At 46.4% G+C, this 19,546-nt stretch overlaps 1 protein-coding gene across 1 annotated transcript in view; it reads right to left on the bottom strand.

The window, feature by feature from the left end:
* Nucleotides 1–19,546, bottom strand: part of TppII (Tripeptidyl-peptidase II) — a 251,298-nt gene that overhangs the window by 172,868 nt on the left and 58,884 nt on the right. Inside the window, exons 7-8 of the mRNA XM_075682793.1 lie at nucleotides 18,734–18,799; nucleotides 6,068–6,296 (exon numbers count right to left, since the gene is read on the bottom strand). Of these exons, the coding sequence (XP_075538908.1) occupies nucleotides 6,068–6,296; nucleotides 18,734–18,799 (295 nt within the window). The remainder of the gene's footprint in view (nucleotides 1–6,067; nucleotides 6,297–18,733; nucleotides 18,800–19,546) is intronic.

The raw sequence follows: 19,546 nt of genomic DNA, 5'->3' as shown, positions 1-19,546 counted from the left end.
TAAACCAAGTCCCTTCTTGGCACGAAACAAGCATTGTGAGGTTTCTGGGATGGTATTTAAACCGTCCACGTCAACTTACTATTTGTCTTTAGTGTCCCTTTAACATTTTGAGGGTCAATGACATAAATATACGGCGCAGTGAACAAGTCCAAAAATGGTCGATGCCGTATATTTACAGTGCCGTCTGTACGTTTAAAAAGCGCGCCAATTTCCTAACTTCTTCTCTAACATGTGCTGCCACTATGTGGGAATACAGGAAATTTCTTTCGCGCGCTTGCCTCTCTCTGTTTTGGTTGCATCGTTTGTTTTAGCGCTAGTTCGCTCCCGCACGTCTACAGTCACTGACTGATTTTTTGAACTCCAAAAATTCGGACATGTTCGATTATTCGGTCTGCTTCGCGGCACCGCCATTCTACCCATAGACCATAATGTATAACAACTGCCGAAAGTTCGGACACCTTGCAACCTCTCATCTAATTTTTCGGACACTCCTTGAGCCAACTCGATCGAGAGCACCATGCACCGACTCTGACCGGCGCATGGTTCGACCTGCTGAACGCCATTTTTGTTTTGAATGGGGCTGCCTTGCTGCCCTTCGAAGTGGCACTACTGCCAATCCCCGCTCATCATCATCGTTTCTGCCTGATTCATAGCTACAGCAGTTCTGGCCTCAGCTTAGTAAGCCATGTCAAGACAATCCAGTAGCTGATTTGTTTCTTTCTTCGTGCGCGACGCTGCGAGTAGGCCACGTTTTTCGTTTGTGCGACTGGTGTCAGCATGGTGGTGTTTTGCATTGTGTGCTGTGTCGAGGTTGCGGTGATGCAGCACTGCATACGGAAACATTGCGTCGAGTGTCTAATGGCGCCGACAGTGACTGCACAGACTGCGCTGGGGAATGCCGGCAAGCGGGTGCCGGGAGGCCTAAGATTTGTCGCCTTCCGATGAGCTCCCTACTGACGCGGAAAATGTTCTGCCGAGACCTGCGCAGTGGTTGCATTGCGATTCCGGACGCAGTCTCATTTGACAGTTTCACAGGTGCTGACACTGCTGTACTGACATGCGCAGAACTCAACGATGGCGTGATCATTCGTCAGGTTTCTGCTGCACCGCTGGACGATGACTCCGAGTCGGAAGATGACGAACCATGTGCTACGCTGCCGTCGCATGCAGAGTGTGTACAAGCAGTGACTGTGCTTTCAGCTGCCTATAGTGACCGTACGACCCTCTCCCGAGATTCAGGCTTATCTGACTGCGCGTAAACGGAACAGCATGCAACGGCGCATTCACGATTTCTTCAAGCCTACTGCCGAGCCCGAATAAGTGCGTGAAAATAAAGGATTCCTTTTTTTTTTTTCTTAATCTGCTTTTTCGGACACCTGTTTATTCGGACATTTCTGCAGTCCCCGTGAGGTCCGAATAAACGGTCGGCGACTGTAATGAAGTAAAAAAGGTCCCCTTTGAAATCCCCCTTGAAATTCACGTATTTAAAGCCTCAATTTATTAAAGTGAAACTGTCCAAAAAATACTAAACTGTTGCACACAGGTTACATCACCTTCTGCGGAGTTCGGCACGCGCTTGCCGCGGCAGTTCACAACTCCCGCATACCCGCGTTGAATACGTCGTCGAGCAACACTGGTCCTTTCCACCGCTGTGCATAGCTGCACACCTGTGCATAAAAATCAGCTCACTATCGCACTTCTCCACTGACTTCTCTCTCTTGCACGTGCCTGGTGGCATGAGCTGCGCAGCTATGCGCCGCAGTGCAAAAGATTAGTGCATTCACTTCTGCACGCTGTGCAGGCAAGTGTAGTGGGGCGTGGCCTCAGAGACCTCCGGGCGCAATCTTGAGGGTCACAACCAGGCTGTGCATTCACTTCTTCCTCCTCCTGCGACGCGCCGTGTGGGCTAGCAGCTGGTCATGGCCTCAGAGATCGCACTGGCATCGGTGCAGTCTTGGAGGCCACGAGTCGGCCGAACCAAGCCAGAGCAGTGAAGTTTGCTTGCCTCCTCGATAACAAAGCAGAACGCTGTGTTGTGTGCTATGTGCTGCTCGACTGTGACAAGCCAAGTTGAAAGCGGGCACGAAAGACCACCACAATGGAACAGATGGCAGCTATCTAAAGGCTGCTGCGTCAGGTAATAAGTCGCCTGTTGCACATGCCGAAGATTCTTTTGTTCTTTCATTCAAATCTCATGGCATGCCTGGCCATCTAACGGTTCAACAGGCTGCGAAGCTGTCTTATTTCCATGTTTACAATTGTGCACCCCACTTGGGAAATATAGTTGAACCCACTTATAACGATACCAGTTTTAACATTACATCGGTTATAACAATGAAAAGCGGATGCACCGTCCACTTTTGTATGCTTTCTATGGAGAAATAACCTGCTTACTACAATGTCCCCAAGCCGCATTATCGTTTAGCTGCTGGGTGCCTGTGCAGAAAGGTAATGGAATGCAAAATCGACAGTGAACGAGTGGATGGAGTCGCTGCCGGAGATGATTGCTGCATACAAGCTCTGCGACATTTTCAATGCCGATGAGAGCGGCATTCTTTACCATATGCAGCCCAAGCAAACCCTTGCGTTTAAGGATGACAGCTGTCATGGTGGCAAGCGTAGTAAAGAGCATGTGACGGCACTATTCTGTGCTAACGAGGACGGTTCCAAGAGGCTGCCCGTGCTCATTGTTGGAAAGTTTGCAAAGCCACGGTGCTTTAAGAACTTGAAGACGCTGCCGTGCAGCTACAACTTCAACAAAAAGGAGTGCATGACATCTTCGTTCTTCAGCAATTTTTTTCAGCAGCTGGATAACAAAATGGATGCTAAGGCAAGGAAAATATTGCTTTTCGTGGACAATGCACCGTGCCACCCACCCGATACGTCTAGCCTGAGGAACATAAAGATTGTTTTCTTTTCCACCCAACTGCACAAGCCGGCATCATTAAGTGTGGCAAGCAAGGGTACTGGAAGCGGTTAGTGCAGCATCAGCTGGCAGCTATGGAGCGCAGCGGGTCGGAAAAAAAAAGATCACTGTGCTCGACGGCATGCATTTTATTGCCAGTTCATGGAACGCAGTGTTGCGAAGCACAATCGCTAACTCGTTCAAGCACTGTGGCTTTAAGCAAGAGACTGCTTCCAAGAGACTACAACCTCGATGCCGCTCAAGGCCGATGCAGGCTTCGCCGAAGACGATTTCGAGGGTTTAAACCTCACCACAACCTTCGCCGAGTATGTGGAAGCCGATGACAACGTTGCGATCTGCGGCGAGATGTAACTGGATGACGCCATTGAGGAGGCTTTTCCTAGTGCCGACACCACTTCCGACATTGGACGAGGACAATGACGGCGCCACAGATATCGTGTCTGTGCCTACCACGTTCGCCGACGTGCTACAGCACATAGACGGAATGCGGAACTCCATCTGTTCACACGATGCCACAGAGGACCTCCTATTGGACGTTGCCCAACTTGAGCGAAAGCTCTCGGTTCACGGATCAAACAAGGTCCAAACGAAACATACCAACTTTCTTTAAAGTTTGCGCTGGCTGGCGGGAATCACAGCAGTGGGCAGTGGAGTGCCGTAAAGGTTCGTTTGAATGAAGCATGATTGGGACCTGCACCGCAGCCTTAATTTTTACCGCATTTACTTTTTTGGTAATTTGGGTTTCCAAGCCTTGCAGAGTATGTTAGTAGTTTACATTGAAGTTTCTCGTAAATGCGTCATGCGAGATGAGTAGTATTTTTATAGGCATAATTTATGTTTGGATTTTACGACGCCCGTATTTTACGACGCTTTTTTGCGGTCCCAAGAAAGTCGTATATTTGGGTTTCCACTGTATTGGTTGTCAGTCCTTTAAAGTACAAAAATAAAAGTGCAGCACTGTTGTCACGCAGCCACTCCCAATGATGATCGAGCCCGATCCCAATCAAAATTTTTGACAGCAACTGACTCCCTCTTATAGCTTGACCAAAAGAGCCAAATCTCAACCAAAAAATTCAATCTCGATTGGGCGCAATCACGATTGAAAGTGCGCCACATGATGCCCGAATAACATGTCACCGATTCATAAAAAGATATATACCTAGCACACACCCCTCCATTCATGATCAGAAAAAGTAAGACAAGCAGAATGTACCTTCACAGATGGAAATTTTTTAAAATAAGTTTTCATAATGAAAGTGGCATGTCGTCATCAACATTTGCAAGTCTTTCCCCAAAGATGGCAAACACACAGGGTCGGTATTCTCAAGCAATAACTTCAGATACTGCTATCACTTTTGTGAGACACTGCATCGGACTTATCGAAGTATGCGGATGACAGCATTTCTAACGCATATATGGAGCTTGGCACAGTGCCCGAAACGCTGGTGGTTGCGGAGTCAGGTGAAAGCTCACAAAAGTGAGAGTATTCGCGAAAGTTATTTGCATAGAATACCACTCTAAATCATAGTCAAGCACAAAATGAATCAACAGCAACTTTCACAAAAACGTGCTCGGTTGCCGTTTTGCAATGTTGTCTTGAGGGCTTTGGTGGTAGGCCAATAGTGCCAACGCAGTTTTGGTATCACATCCGAATGTAACGTGCAGGCAATTTTCGGGCCCATTTCCTCGGATGAAAGGTGCACGTTAGATTCGGGTAAACAAGGTAAGCCTACGGCAATCCTCTTCAAGAGAGCCTACAGAGCACACATGCTTTTCCTCTCGTCCAACTCTGTGAATTGCTCATCCTTATGTGTTTTCAGCCCACAGCGAGTATGCAACTTGTAATGCTTCTTCCTTAATGCTGAGCTGAGGAATGGTGGACCTACGGTACCAAGCTGCACTCGTTGGAGGCAAATGCATGCCCTATGCTCTCGCAACCTTGTCCATGGCCACTATGACAGAAAAGTAATAGGAGCTGCCCCCACAACAATGTGCTAGTGGCGCACATTCTGGTCATATGCCCTTCGCATAGGGGTGTTTGCATCCCGTGCTACCCAAAAGTGGGCATTTGCACAGTGTTTGGCATCAACAGAGGCTGGCTTCAAATACCGTATATATTCATGTATAAGTCGCCCCCATGTATAGCCAGCACCCTCCACTTCCGGAAGCAAAAAAAAAAAAAAATGCACCAACAACGTGCCCAGTCCCTCAAAGTGCTACAAGATGGCACCAGTTAGTTTTTCCCACTCACCGCAATACCATTTATATTGTTGCGCATTGACCGAACAGACTGAGTGAAGGCCCGGCTGGCTGACTGCCCTACGGACTTGCCAGCGATTCATCCCGTGGCCTGACAATCGTGCTGCAACCGCTCGATGTTTGCGTAAACCGGCCGTTCAAGACGGAATTTCGCCAGTGTTACACCGAGTGGATGGACGCGGGCAACCATGAAACTCCGACAAGGTGCCTAAAGCGAGCGTCTCTTCAGCAAGTGCGAGGCTGGATCCTGGACGCATGGTGTTCCGCCTCAGTGGACACCATAGCAAAGAGCTTTAGAGTCACAAGTATAAAACACGCCATGGACGGCACAGAGGACAACCCGCTTTGGGAGCGTGCCGATGCAGCAAGCTCATCCGACAGTGGTGAGAGTGCCGATGAGCTGAGGTCGTGAGTGATTAGCTTGAAAGCCGTGATAAATAGTGAAATAAAATTTTTGATGTCTGTCACCAGTTTTCTAATTCTCTTGACACAGTAGTCGCACTGACACTACAGTGTGTTAATGTGTAGCAGTAGGCCTTATTTGTGTATAACCCACACCCAAGAAAATTTGATGAAAAAAAGTGCGGCTTATGTACGATTATATGTGGTAAACCTCTGCTTCAATAATTTGGGCCATACTGCATACCTTGAGGGACAGCGCATGGGGCTGTGCATGCTCACTGCAGCACACTGGTTTATGCATGGCAACAGCAGATCCAGCTCTGCAAATCACTGAGTTCAAACTTCTGGTGGTCAGCACTCCTATGCAAACTGTAGAGAAATCACCTGCTTCGTACAGGCTTAATAATTACCATTCAATAAAGCAAACAACAAGGTGACAGCTCACATGGTTAAACCAATCTGGTAGGAAGGATCACTCACCCTCCAACCCAGTGTGCGTGCTCGCCGTAGCTCATGTTGATGAGATGGCAACCCTTTTGGAGGACACGCACCATGGCCCGGACCAGTGCAGTGCCGGTCTCCATGGAGCCTAGCCGCAGGTCCCCAATGGCCACACTGACCAGCTGTGCACCAGGGGCCACACCGTTGCGCTCAGGGCAGCCCGGGAAGCATGCAGCAGCAATGCATGCCACGTGGGTGCCATGTGTGGCTGCAACAATGGCGAAAGGAGCAATATACAGTTTCCCACAATCTGCCTTAGCTCTTGCATGCAAACAGGCTGTCTTTACATAAGAACCTACTTGCAGAATGTTCGCAAATAGAAGAAAACATAGCCCATTGCAGTGAAGCATTACAAAGAAGCAATAAAGTGCATCTAGCTTCTTTGTCTGTCCTTGCCTACAACACGTTACGCTTTCTCCTCTGATGGGTCACAACAGGCATGAATAACAATGCAGTCAAACTCCACAATAACGAAAACTCCAGGCAACACAATTTTCACCACAACAAAATGTTTTCCTATCCCCAGCAACCGCCTATAGAATTATATGCATTTTGTATCTCTTCATAACATCACTAAACTGCAATCCTGCATCAACAAAATCTGCCGGAACATTAGACCCCATATTATCCGCACATGTAACACTAAGAGAGTAGCACAAGTCCTCAGACATTTTCTCCCCACTTAAACTGTGTAAAGTACCATCACAGCACATTTGTGACGCTGCTGCAATTTTTGCTTACGAAAACATCAAAGTGCCGGAAGCGATCACATGCACAGGAAACACACATCACAGCAGCCATTTTTTTTGTCAATAACTCATTTTAAATGGAATGGCCACATCCCTCTAAAAATAAGTACATGTACCACCGACGTGAATTTATTTATGGCACCTGAGATGGCAGTCACAGCGTGGGCCGCCACGTCTTGAGTCACTGTGATCTGGGGCCATATTGTGACAACCCTGTTGCTCGTACTGTATGCATTGGCATCTACAGGCAATCCTGTTCCTCCAGTGCTCCCCGTCACCCGTAGGCTTTGACGGATCCGGTGCCAAGTTAAATCTCACAAATGTGATTGCATCTTCAAAAGCAATCGATCAAAAATACAGCCCCTTCGGGCAAATCTGTGTGCGAAACATGATTGCTCATAGACACCAACAAGTACAGTGCTGAGCTTCAGTGAAACCTCGCCACTACAAACCCCACATTAACAAACTTTTCAGAAATCCCCTGCTGACTTTTTGTAGTTTCAATGTAAAAATATTTCAGTACTACGAACTTCAGAATACCAAGCTTTTCAGAATAACAATCGTTATGCAGTTTCCCTGTCATGCTAACAATGCCTCTGTACTACAAACTAATATTCCAAAATCTGGGGATTCTTAGATTTCCATGTATCCTTCACAGCAGGCGAAACAAGGCGCAGGGAGCGGACGTCCCGGCACATGGGTTCGGAAAACCTGAGACGGCACAAGAGAAGAAAAGAACACGGGCGAGCAGAGGCGACCACGTATCAGGTTTTGTGAGCGCATGCTCCGCCCAGAAAAGTGTAGCCTAGCAATGGAAGCATGTCTCTTCTTCCTTTCACTCTTCTTTCTGTGCCCGCCTCTTCCTTTAGCGCTTCTATCTGCGGCCATACTAGCTACGTGAACGGTGAAATGCAACCTCCGTACTGCGGGAATGCCACACACTCACACTTTGCACTTTCCAGATAGTGTCGCTTACGCGCGCTTGCACTTTGACACAGTTCAGGTGTCTGCCTCGAGCAGGACAGTTGTGGTGTCCACAGCAAGAAATGTGAAAAGGAAACAAAGAGCAAGAAACACTGCACTTTGGAGGTGACATGGAGCTACCTTTTTGTCAGTAGTTTTCTCGGCATCAGCGTCCGTTTTGCGTGCCTCACTCTTATTATGCGGTGATTCGGCAGTGCATGGCGGCAGAATCTATGAAAAATAGCATCAGCACGTGCCGAGAACCAACAGTGACGTCTTCATGGATAGCTCGTATCGTGACAACTTATCAACTGATGGGTTGATGGGCAGAATGGTTTATTTCGGGACTTTCACTATAACCATCTTTCAGAATAACAAACAATTTACCGCAGTCCCCCGCAGTTCTTTATATCGAGATTTCACTGTATGTGAAATCTCATGAAAATGATCATATCCCCATCAGTTATCAGCCGAGAACACCGCTCCATGGCAGTGCCACCATCCCTGACCAATGCTGAGGCACATTTTGTGCTGTTGGCAGTGCGATTCTATAGCATTAAGCAAGGCCTGTGAAATTAGGGTAACCAAATTTTGACAGTAAAGTTTTATTTTGCAGCACATTCCTTGCCTGTGCGGTCTCATTTTGCAACAACTAAACTCTTGTGAAAGCAAATTTTTCCGATTTCCCCACCAATTCCCTTATTGCAGGGGGTTCAACTATACTGCTTACATTTACCCTTGGTCTTACGAGTACCTGACTAAATCAAAATGACAAAATATGTCCCAATGCCTGTGCATCCTTTTTCTCAGTGGCATGGCATCATAAGCCCCTTCTAGCTCAATTTAGGTAAAATAAAACCAAATCAACCCTCATTATCATATAAAAACTAAATAATTTGGAAGCATCACACATTCAGACTTCACCTGCGAGCTCGATTTCGTTATGGTTTCCCCACCATCAAATCTCACAGGTAGTAGCACAACGCCCTTCACAGCTATCACCAACAACCCTATTGAGATAAAAACTTGCCCCTACCTGTTTCAGAGCATGTGTTTGTGTGTGTGTCATAGTGTTGTTGGAAGATTACTACACACATTTAAATTTTTCTGGCACAGTAGTCCCTTGGGGTGACCACATTTCTGTTTTCTTTCTTTCTTCTCTTGAAGCGCCCAAGTCCCGTGTGTTGACTTCAAAGCGGTGCAACCTTTCAAGCGTCTGCCATCAAGACTGGTAACGCTGCAGGAGCCGAGTGTCATGGTCTCGGATTCTGGAGTCACACAAAGGGTCACTTTATAGCCTGCGCCGCCAGTACGTTTCGTAACGGGTGGCTGGCCTACGCCCACTGGGGCATCACACGGAGGCTAAGCGGGCCCACGCCATTGTCCGTGCCTGCTTAATGAGGGTTGTTTCTTTCGTGAAGAGTATGAGGTCGAGAGGACTGGAGGAGTGGAACGAGGGGTTTACTTTGTGGGGATGCGCGACTCTCACGCGTCCCCTGAGATGTTGTTTTCCCGCATGGCTCCTGTCTCCTGCAATCCGGCTTTGCCACGTGGCCTGCATGATGCCCGCGGCGGTCGGTGTGGTTGAAGCGCAGTACAAGAGATGGCGCGAGTGTTGCGCTGATAACGCCGCCTCACGGCGTTGTTACTTGGGCGCGGAAAGAAGAAGGCGCTTCCTCTTTGGTTCGGGTTCGGCAAGTGGCGCGGACGTCCATCGCGTGTGCCGATCCATGCTTCTGGGAGACCGTCTTGCGAGGCCTCGTTCGAACGCACCACCATTTGCGTGACCGTACACACGAACGACCAGGCGTTGGTGTCCAGCATGGGGCGAACATATTGGCTCGTTATCCGGTCGTGGTGAGTCGGACTTTTGCGATTTGTCGCGCGCCCATCGGCATGTTTTGTGGATGGCAAGTCGGCTAGCAGGCATTGATCTATGAAAGGTGCAATAAATGCCTTTGTGATTGTTTCCACTACAGTGTTGTCATTCCTTTGTCCCAAGAGCATGGATGAGAATCCGACAACTTATGTAGGAGAGGCAAACTTATTTAAAGAACAAGGGATCATTGTACAGGCCGGAGCACGGAGCGCAGTACATCGTTCTTGTAGCATGAGCTACAGGTCATACAAGACTATGTGTTTCTGGGAGAGCATACCAGAGCACACGCTAGCTACATCAAAAGTGTCCACTTTTAACTCCTCTGTCCTTCCTAGATCCCTAGGCCAGGGAAGTCCGTGGTCACACCATCTTCCAATCGGAGTGCTCGTAGTCGCCTTGTGGACAAGAGTGCGCACAATCACTCTGGCACCTTTGTTCACAGAACACCACTGGAGAAGTACCCCTGACCGCACATGGCTCACTGTCCAAGAGAAAGAAGGGCATGCTCGTAGACAGGGGTGTCACGATTGACTCCATTTGCGTGTCTTGGCTCCTGGGATGGCCCAGCAGCAACTAATGAAGCAGTGCATAACACACTTTCACTGGACTTTCTCGGTCCCAGCGTCGAGGTCGGCGATCAAGTGCCATCCGTCAACTCCGTAGCTGTCAAGTGTGTCTCGCCTTGGTGTCGCCGCTGGTCTGTCTGAGGTTATGTATTGCAAGCCTCACGAAGCGATTAGTCGCAGTAGGGCAGGAGAGCCTGGAAGGTCACTTTCCCCGCTGGCCGATCGCAACAATGCACAGACTATCAACTCCACTGTCACTTGAGGCAACATTTTTTTCCCGGCTGCGATGACCTTCATGACGTGATGCACACTGAACCCAGAAGTCGTCCGTGGAAAAAAAACTTAAGTTCAGACCTTAAGAGATTGTAAGCATAGTACAGTGCAATTCATGTGCGGCAAGTTTATATGGTACAAGAGATGAATTGCTACACTCCCTAATTACAGTGTGTCATGCCGCTCAATATGGTGGTCACCTGGAGTGACCACCATGCTTGAAGGGTCTTGGAGGACCGTTTTTTTATAATTGTTGCTGGGTGTTTCATATGAAGAGCTCGTGGAGATACAATCACACTCTGGTAGTTCCGCAAGGGGTGACAAATCACATGACAGTGAGACTAACTTTGAAACTCATGACACAGTTACTAGAACAAGCAAAGAAAGAGCTGGCAGTAGAAAAATCATTCAGAGTGTGTGTGGGCTGCTCGATACAAGAGCTTATAAAGAATATGTTCCTCCCATGACTGCGAAGGTGCATATGTGGAGTCCTTCCTACAGTCTTCACCACTGTTGAACTATTTATCATGATGTGCCACTTTCCAATCAGAACACATTAAGAAGTAACAAAAGAAGCCCAAGTTGCATATTCAGCCTATTTTTGAAGCAGCCATTGACACAAATGTCAGGCTTACTGACGAATCTCTTCGCTCAGCAGCTGTTCAATTTCTACATGTCAACTACATTAGTGGAAATGTGCTCTTTTTTGGGCTCCACCCAGGAAGCCAGGATAATAATCTCAAAGCCTTGTGTCGATACTACAGTACACATGCCTCTCTGCAAGCACCAGCCAAAAAGGTGCACAGTAAGTAGGTAGCTATGTGTAGTACAAAATCCCAGCCTTTGAGGACGACATGGATGTGCGAGACATGCAGCGTCCCCATGTGCCTGCTAGGAAACAGCGACAGTTGTGCTTGCATCCCCAAAACAAGACTGCTATAGTTGAACCTCGCAATAACAAAATCGGCGGGGAACACGAAAAAATTCGCTTTAGTGAGAATTTGTTTTTAGGAAATGAGGCAGCACAGATAGGTAATGCATTGTAGAATGAAACCTTACAGTCAAAATTCCGTTAGCCTACTTTGGCAAGCTTTGCTCAAAGACATAGAACCACATTGCTGACAGTACAAAGTGCGCCGCATGCGTCGATCAGCAGTGGCAGCACTGCAGTGGAGCAGTATTCTTGGTCGATTGCTTTCGGAGATACGATCACTTTTGCGAGATTTTGCATAACTGGGTGCTGGATGCAGAGACAGCGCTCCACGCAAACAGCCACATTTCTCCAGCGCATGCTGTGTCGCCTGTAGATGACATCTGATGCGGAGCACGAAAGTGATCATATCTCTTGTACCCGAATGCAATGGATTGAGATTACGGCCTCTTTGTGTAAATCTATGTCCGGTGCCGAATGCGCACGTGATGCCTGTCGGGTGGCACCAAAACCAGCGTTCCTGAAGCAAGAGATGCATGTTCCCGGACCATTGCTCAATCGCGGTCCAATGCGTGACACTCCATGCTGCGACCGCCATATCTCAACAATTTCGCGTCAGCGAGACGTGGATTTCGTTGTTTTTGCTGCACTGTGCTAACAGAGGTGCACATTAAGCACTGCACAAGGTGTGCAAAAACTGACGTCACATGCCGGTAGCAACATGCGTGCTGCTTAGAACAGGTGATCATCAGACAAGATGGTGGCCATGATGTGTTTCCGGCGCGTGTGATCGCTCCCAGCACTCGGCTGTTTTTGAAAACGAAACTGGTGGCGCCTACGGAAGTGTAATGTTATGGTATTTTACGCAATTTTAGTGCAAAGCAATCGTATTTGAGCACATTTTGGAGCCTGCTAGCCTGGCGCGAGTAGGTAATATATGGGGTTATGTTCCGGCAAATTTCGTTCATGCGGGATTGTAGTACAGCAATATTTTGTTGTTTAGAGGTATGAAATGCACTGAATCCTATGGGCATTCACTGGGTATACGAAAATATTTTGTTGTCGCAAGAATTTCGTTGCCGCGGAGATTCATTATCACGGGTTTGGACTGTAGACCCTAGATGTGTGGCGGTCATCTCAGGTGGCCAGCTTACTGTGTCCGAGTGAAAAGTGTAAGAAATGTTTTACAGAGAAGCTGTATACCTCTACCGTCCAAGGAAATGTTAGTGTCGCAAGCAAAACACTCCCCACACGTGGGCCGATCCCGGAGATAGTGCAATACCGGGCCGACCCGCAGCAGAGGTGAAGCAGGCGTTAAGCACTCCCCTACGTGGGACGATCCCGAAGATAGGGCAATGCCAGGCCGACCCGTGGCGGAGGTGCATTCGTCATTAAGGGGGCCACGTACACAGCTTTGCTGGTCGTCCTTCTTCACAGAAGGGAAGGGCACCGAGATTCTTTTGTTTTGAGAACAGAATTTTCTTACTAGGTTTTCGTCAATGTTTGAGTAAAATTCAGTTTTATACTGGCGAAATAAACTCTGAGCATGAAGGAGTAAAAAAATTTTGAGGATGCTTAAGCTTCACCTTAAAGGGGAATCCTGCACCTGAAAACATTTTTTTATGCGTTTTTAAATTTTGATGAAACTTGCTGAATTTATATATTTCAATATGCTAGTTTTAAATATACCATATTTGCTCGCATAATGATCGCACTCACATGATGATCGCACCCCTGAATTTTGTCGTCAAAACTCAATTTCTTTAATTTCCCGTGTAATGATCACACCCCAAACTTGCCGCAGCGATATGCCATGTGCCAAGTCTAGATAATAATGATCGCGCTTACCATCTGTCGAACGCTACGCGAACAACTCTTCCAAGACAAAGCAAGCGGTCTGCATGCACCAAACATTCTTAAGCAGATGCCCCATTTTATTCCTTTCATCACTTTTTGCACTTCTATGACAAAAAAAAAGCTACAACCAAACTTGGCTTTATTATGTGTAGGCTTTATAATGGTTGTGGTCAACAACAACAACAAAAAAAGGCACCTTTCGATTCTTCTCGTCTGCGCTCGTAGGCACGCAACAAATCGCAAGCGGCAACGATAGTAGCGACGTTTACACTGATACGTTAAAAGTGTACCCTATTCATACGCCAATGCTTGTAACACAGCTAAGATAATCACCCACCCTTAGCAGAAACGTGCCATATTAGGATAGTAGTGAAGACAAATGGCCGCAGTTTCCGCAGCATGCCCACCATGTGTTTCTATGTCACTGGCAGCCAAGCAAGCCCATCTGTTTCTGTACCCTCGAAGTGGACATGGCTATGTTATTACCTCAAACTTGGCAATATTAATGATATTATTCATTACTGATACGAAAGAAACTGTTTCAATGTACGTAATGTACTCACGAGAAGAACAAAAAATCGCGTTCGGCTTGCTCCGCAAGCCGCCATTTTTGTTTTGGTGTCCCGAGTTACATACAGCAGCAGCCGCCTATTGTTGACCTGTTGTCATCCACAGCAAATGCAGGATGAAAAAAAATTTTGTTCTTTTCGTGGGAAATTTAACCTGCATAATGATCGCACCCCTGAACTTACGTCAATTTCTTTGACAAAAAGGTGCGATCATTATGTGAGTAAATACGGTACATCCAGTTTTCTTGCATAGTAAATGAAGAACTTTATTGCATAATTTGCTTGGAGGTGAGCTATCTACCAAACCATACATGACATAATAAATATCGACATACAAAAATTATGTGGAACTAACAGAGCGCAAATCAGCAAGTATGGTGTTCTAACCTAATTTCATATCAAATGAGAACATTGCAAACTTCAGTGAGAGAAATCCATGTAACTGCTAAAAAAAGAAACATTTTTTAAAAGTTTTCTAATAAATACAACAATGTTATTTCATAAATTTGCACTCTACACAGCCTTGCCTTACTGAAAAAAAAAAAGTATTACAGTGATAGCACAAGTAGAAGCAGAGATAATGCACCTCCAATACGGCATCATCATCAAAATTGTGGTTTTGAGAAAACAACAAAAAACATTTCACAACTGATATATTGATAGAAAGTTTGAAACAAATGGCACCAAAGGCCATCAGTAGGCACTACGTATAATTAATTCATGGCAGTTTCGCCGTTGCCGGTCAACAACATAGCATGCACTGCGAGTACGTTCACTTCAAAAGGATTGCACATTTTCGAGCCCTCAATTTCCCGCGAACTCTATCCCAAAAGAATTTCACCGCAGATCTCGCAAACCACTGTCAGTTTAGTAGTGAGACCGTAATTCTCTTCTATCCGCATCAGCTTACGCAGAACTACCGCAAGTATCGCACGAGAAAACACCGATAAGATTATTCACTGTTGCAAGTCCGACGACAATGTACAGAGCAGCGGGCTTTGCGACCGAGGCTGTAGCACTATCGTCGGTCAGATCTTCAACAAAAAGCCGAATTTTTCGCTAAGTGACTGTCATAGATGCAATCTTGTCAAGCGTAGCTTTATCATCTGCTCTTATCCATTTCCTCTTCAGTTACGACAGCAATGTACGATTCTTATGCGAGTGTAACCAGCGTGTGGATATGCGTGGTCCGGCAAAGCAGTTGAGGTGTCGACGTTCGGTGGCGTTCGGAATGTGACGACGGAATTGCTTTTGAAAGTTTATTGTGTCTCGTATGTTTCCGCCCATAACGATTCACGGAATGAAACTTTGCCGGACCTCCAGCATATCCAGCGTCGCAGTCGCAAGACTAAGTAAAAATGGCGGCTGTTTTCTTTGTTTGAGCGCTCGTGGTCCTTGGAGCCAATCATGACTAGCCATCTTGGTCACATGCTCAAACTGGCCAAGTACAGCAGCGTGCGTCGCAAATTTCTTTATGTTGTCTTTTTCGTGACCACAGTACCAGCAATGTTGCTGACTGACAAATAAAGAAAGCCAGAAACGTGAGCTTTCGTATGATACCAAAATGGCGCTGACAGAGTGCATAGTGGTCGAGTTATGTGTGCCGAAAATCTGGTGCGATTTGTCACTAATTTAAAGGACAACACTGGCAGATTTGCATCTTTAGATCACAATAACGGAAGAGCTACACGGTATTTTGTAACCAAATTTTGCAGACAGGTTCAGAAGCGCATCAGGAATGCAGAGAATAAAAATTGAAAATTCGAATTTTGGGCCGATTTTCAGTCCCAAAGACTCGGGCCCCCTTTAGCATTCAAAAGTCGCTTGACTGCTTCTCACGCTTCCCAGCAACTGCAGCTTATGTAACCGTAATTTTTACCAGAAACAATTGGCAGAGAACACTATGCACGAAGGCGACCTTTCTGGTATAAATGCAGCCACTTGCGTGGGCCGCGTGGATGAATGGAATGAATAGATGTTATGAGCGTGCCCTTTAGAAGGGGGCGGTGGGTTGCGCCACCAAGCTCTTGCTATTATACTGCCTAATTTCATACCTAGGTTAAGCAAGAAAAAAAGAAAAAAAACTATGAACTACACAACCAAGTTTTCTGATCCCCTGTTGCGAACTTTGCTTTTGTACGTCTCCGTTTTTTGTCGTTTCCCTACTTTTCTTCCACCAATCCTCTAATCGCCTCTTACTAATCCCTATTGAGGACGTGTTTACTTTTCCACTGCTCTCGCTGAACCCAAGGACTTCAAGGAGGCCAGTGGTGCCTAAATCGATCGCTGGGCAGATGTCTTCACATTCTGATAAAACAATGCTCCATCGTTTTCCTAGCTAGCACTTGCCTCTGCGCACTGCGCAGAGGTGAGTGCCATCTGGAGGTGTAGCAAGGAACCGGGCGTGGTGCTGTATGAATGGTGGAAATGCTGGAAAATGGGTTTGTGCTTGAGTTTCCGTGTAACAGAATTGTGTTTTCTCATAGATTCAAATTACACTCCGATGCTATCATGTCTGCAGGTTCTGTGTAATTCGTACTTTGCGATTTTTCTGACACATTTTACTTTGAGAAATACAATCAGTTCAGTAACTTCTTTGCACTACACGGAGGGCCTACATCGTTGGGTATGCGTGGTTTGAAATGATTTTTTACGAAAAGACGGTCAACACTAGATGTGAGACGCCGATCGCTGGATTTTCTGCGACATGGGGCTCTTAAGGTTACCACGTTAAAAAGCAATCACCAAACTGCACTGCTGTCTGCTGCTGCAGGCGGTGCGAAGAGAGCGTCATGTTTCATTCTGGCAGCATTGTATTCCAGTGTAGCACACCAGCTCAATTTCATTTCAGTTTCACAACCAGCAAATTTCACGGGCAGTAGCACAGCACCATTAACAGCTATCATCGCCAACGCTATTGCAATAAGCATCTTCGTCCATCTGTTTCAAAGCGCACGCACATGTGGCGTAATGCCGTTGGAAGCATACTACACGCTTTTAAAAGCGATAGCCCAAATGTGCCACCGTTTTTCCCTGCAGGCGGCACTAAGTAAGCATCTAGTTTTGCTCTGGCAGAATCACATTCTGGCCTCACCCACCAGTTCAATTTTGTTTTGCTTTCCCGTTGCAGTTTTAAAACATTCCACAACAGAAACATAAAGACACGCGTCTCTGGCTGCCGGGTACCCACCAGTTTGACTTGTGTCGGCGTCTCGTGCTGCAATGACTTGAACAGCACTTCCCATTAAGTAGATGTAAACTACAGTTGCGCCAGCCAAACGAGGTTCTACTTTATAACAGCGTCACCTGCTAACTACAGCACTGTACAGGACCGTCTTCTATTCACTGTTGTGCATGCTTGGCATAATTCTTACTGCATTCTGCCAGAGACAACAAGAGACTACACAGGACATGGCTTGTGAGACTGTGCCTCCAGCCCTAATCTTGAAGGCTAGGCCACACACACGTCTGCTGCATCATGGAGAGCAAAAACAAGTCTGACAAACCCAACCGTATGTATGCACACTTGCCATAATGTTGCCTTTACCTTGCAAATATGACAAGTTACAAGCAGCCTACAAACAGTTTCTTGTAACTTGTCCAACAACTTAATCAAGAGTACACAAAGTAGCACAGAATTGACCACAAAACTGCAGGTTAGGTTGGGACAAGTGTAAAAATCACTGCTGTCTTCACACGACCAGCAATAGCAATGAATGAAGCAACCACACTGCTGTTTGTGAGCCTTGCTAAATGAAAAAAAAGAAAGCTAGTGTTCACGAGTGCTCTCTCAGATAGCCATTTACTTTTGAATACAGTAGAACCTCGTTCATACAGTGTGGAAAAAACTGTGAGAAAAAACATACGATCTGAAGTAACTAAAAAAATTTGACAGACTCAACTATTGTTGACATCTCCGTAATGCAAAGCATCAGGCAAATTGTTGCGGCACGAGACACCGACGTGCGCCGATCTGGTGGTGGTCCGGCAGCCCGAGACACCCTTTGTTGTTTTCCTAATGCCTGGTGTTTTAAGACTGCGAATGGAAACTGAAACAAAATCGAGCTAGTGAGCGACGCCACATGCCGCCGAAGCAAAATGTGATGCCCACATTGCACCGCCTGCAGCAGGAAAGGGCAGCGCATTTGGATTATCGCCTACTAAAAGCGTGAAGTACACTACCGATGGCACTAAACAGATAGGTGACAATGCTTATCGCAGTAGGATTGGCAGGGATAGCTGTGAATGACGAAGATTTGCTGGTAGCGAAATTACAAACTAAATGTGAGCCAGCGTTCTCACGTGAGACGGGCGGGCGAGTATAGCACTGAAGCTGCTGCAGCGGGCAGCTATATATGTTCTCGAATGCATGTGCTTCGTGCATTTTGTTGTTTACATGGGATCTAGCAACCGAAAAACATATCCTACGCTAAAAGACATGTTTTTTGCCACAATTGAACACTCACAAAAGGAAGACACATAAAGACAACATGCTGACAACATGTTGACAACATAAAGACAGCATGTGTTGTCTTTATGTGTCTTCCTTTTGTGAGTGTTCAATTGCGGCAAAAAACATGTCTTTTAGCAAGCACCAACTAGGCCAACAAGCAGTTCTGTTGCAACATATCCTACGCTTGCAGTTTGGCGATGTACTGAACATTGGTGCTAAAAAATTTATTTTACGGGAATGTATCAACCGGTAAAAAATGAACGAAACCCTATTGGGCCATTTTTTGTTTTCTTGATAGCGAACATTGGCACTGGGAAAACGTACCTAACGGGAACACATCAACAAGTTTCTACTGTATTTGCACACCCTTACAGAAAAAAGGATGCAATTGCAGCCCATACTCACAGCAGTTCCCAACAATCTCCAACAGGTTCCCCTCGTCGTGTATGTTGACAGCATAGTTGAGGCAATCTGGGGGAAGACAAAACAAGGCAAAACACTCAGCTGAGCATGCTCAGAGCATTGGATTATGTATTGCCCCACATTCTCTGGAGAAACTGACACTTGTAGTCATTCAAAATATTTTGAACAACAGAGCCTGAATATGCACAAGGTGGCTCAATTTTGTCATTTCTATTGTGGTCTGTCCAATAAACCTAGAAATATGTTCTTATGCAAATTTGGAAGCATACATAGGAACTCCTAGTACGTATTGCAACACGCCACCATTCACTCGCAATCCTGTGGTCATTTCGAATGACAACTACAGTCAAACCTTGATATAATGAAGATGTGCTTGCCGCGAAGAACTTTGTTCATTTGAGGTTGTAAGTTTCAATAGTAAAGATTTTTCCACAAGTTTCCTGGTGGATAGCATCTTGTCAGTGGGAACTTGTAAAGAAATTGCAACAAGGTCGAGCCATAATACTGTGACTATGAGCATGAGGTGCAGGTCGCAACAGGAGCAATGCGTAGGCGGGGCGCACTGTGTTCGAGATTTGCTAGTGCTGCATCGGGCAGCACCCCAAATCCTGGATGCCATGGCTTACCGTACTTGGTGCATGCAGCCGTCTCCAGATGGTGACTACAAGTTAAAAATAAAAGTGCAAAAATATGCTCATACTTGTCCTGATAAAAAAAAAATTTGCAGTTTCACCAGGAAGGCGGACGATTGATGGCGATAGCAAAGAGAACTATGCGAAGTGAGGTTCGTAGTTT

The sequence above is a fragment of the Dermacentor variabilis genome, chromosome 2, assembly GCF_050947875.1.
Source record: "Dermacentor variabilis isolate Ectoservices chromosome 2, ASM5094787v1, whole genome shotgun sequence".
NCBI classification, from domain to species: Eukaryota; Metazoa; Arthropoda; class Arachnida; order Ixodida; family Ixodidae; genus Dermacentor; species Dermacentor variabilis.
The sequence above is the reverse complement of the archived record's forward strand: the minus strand, read 5'-3'. Positions and strand labels throughout refer to the sequence as shown.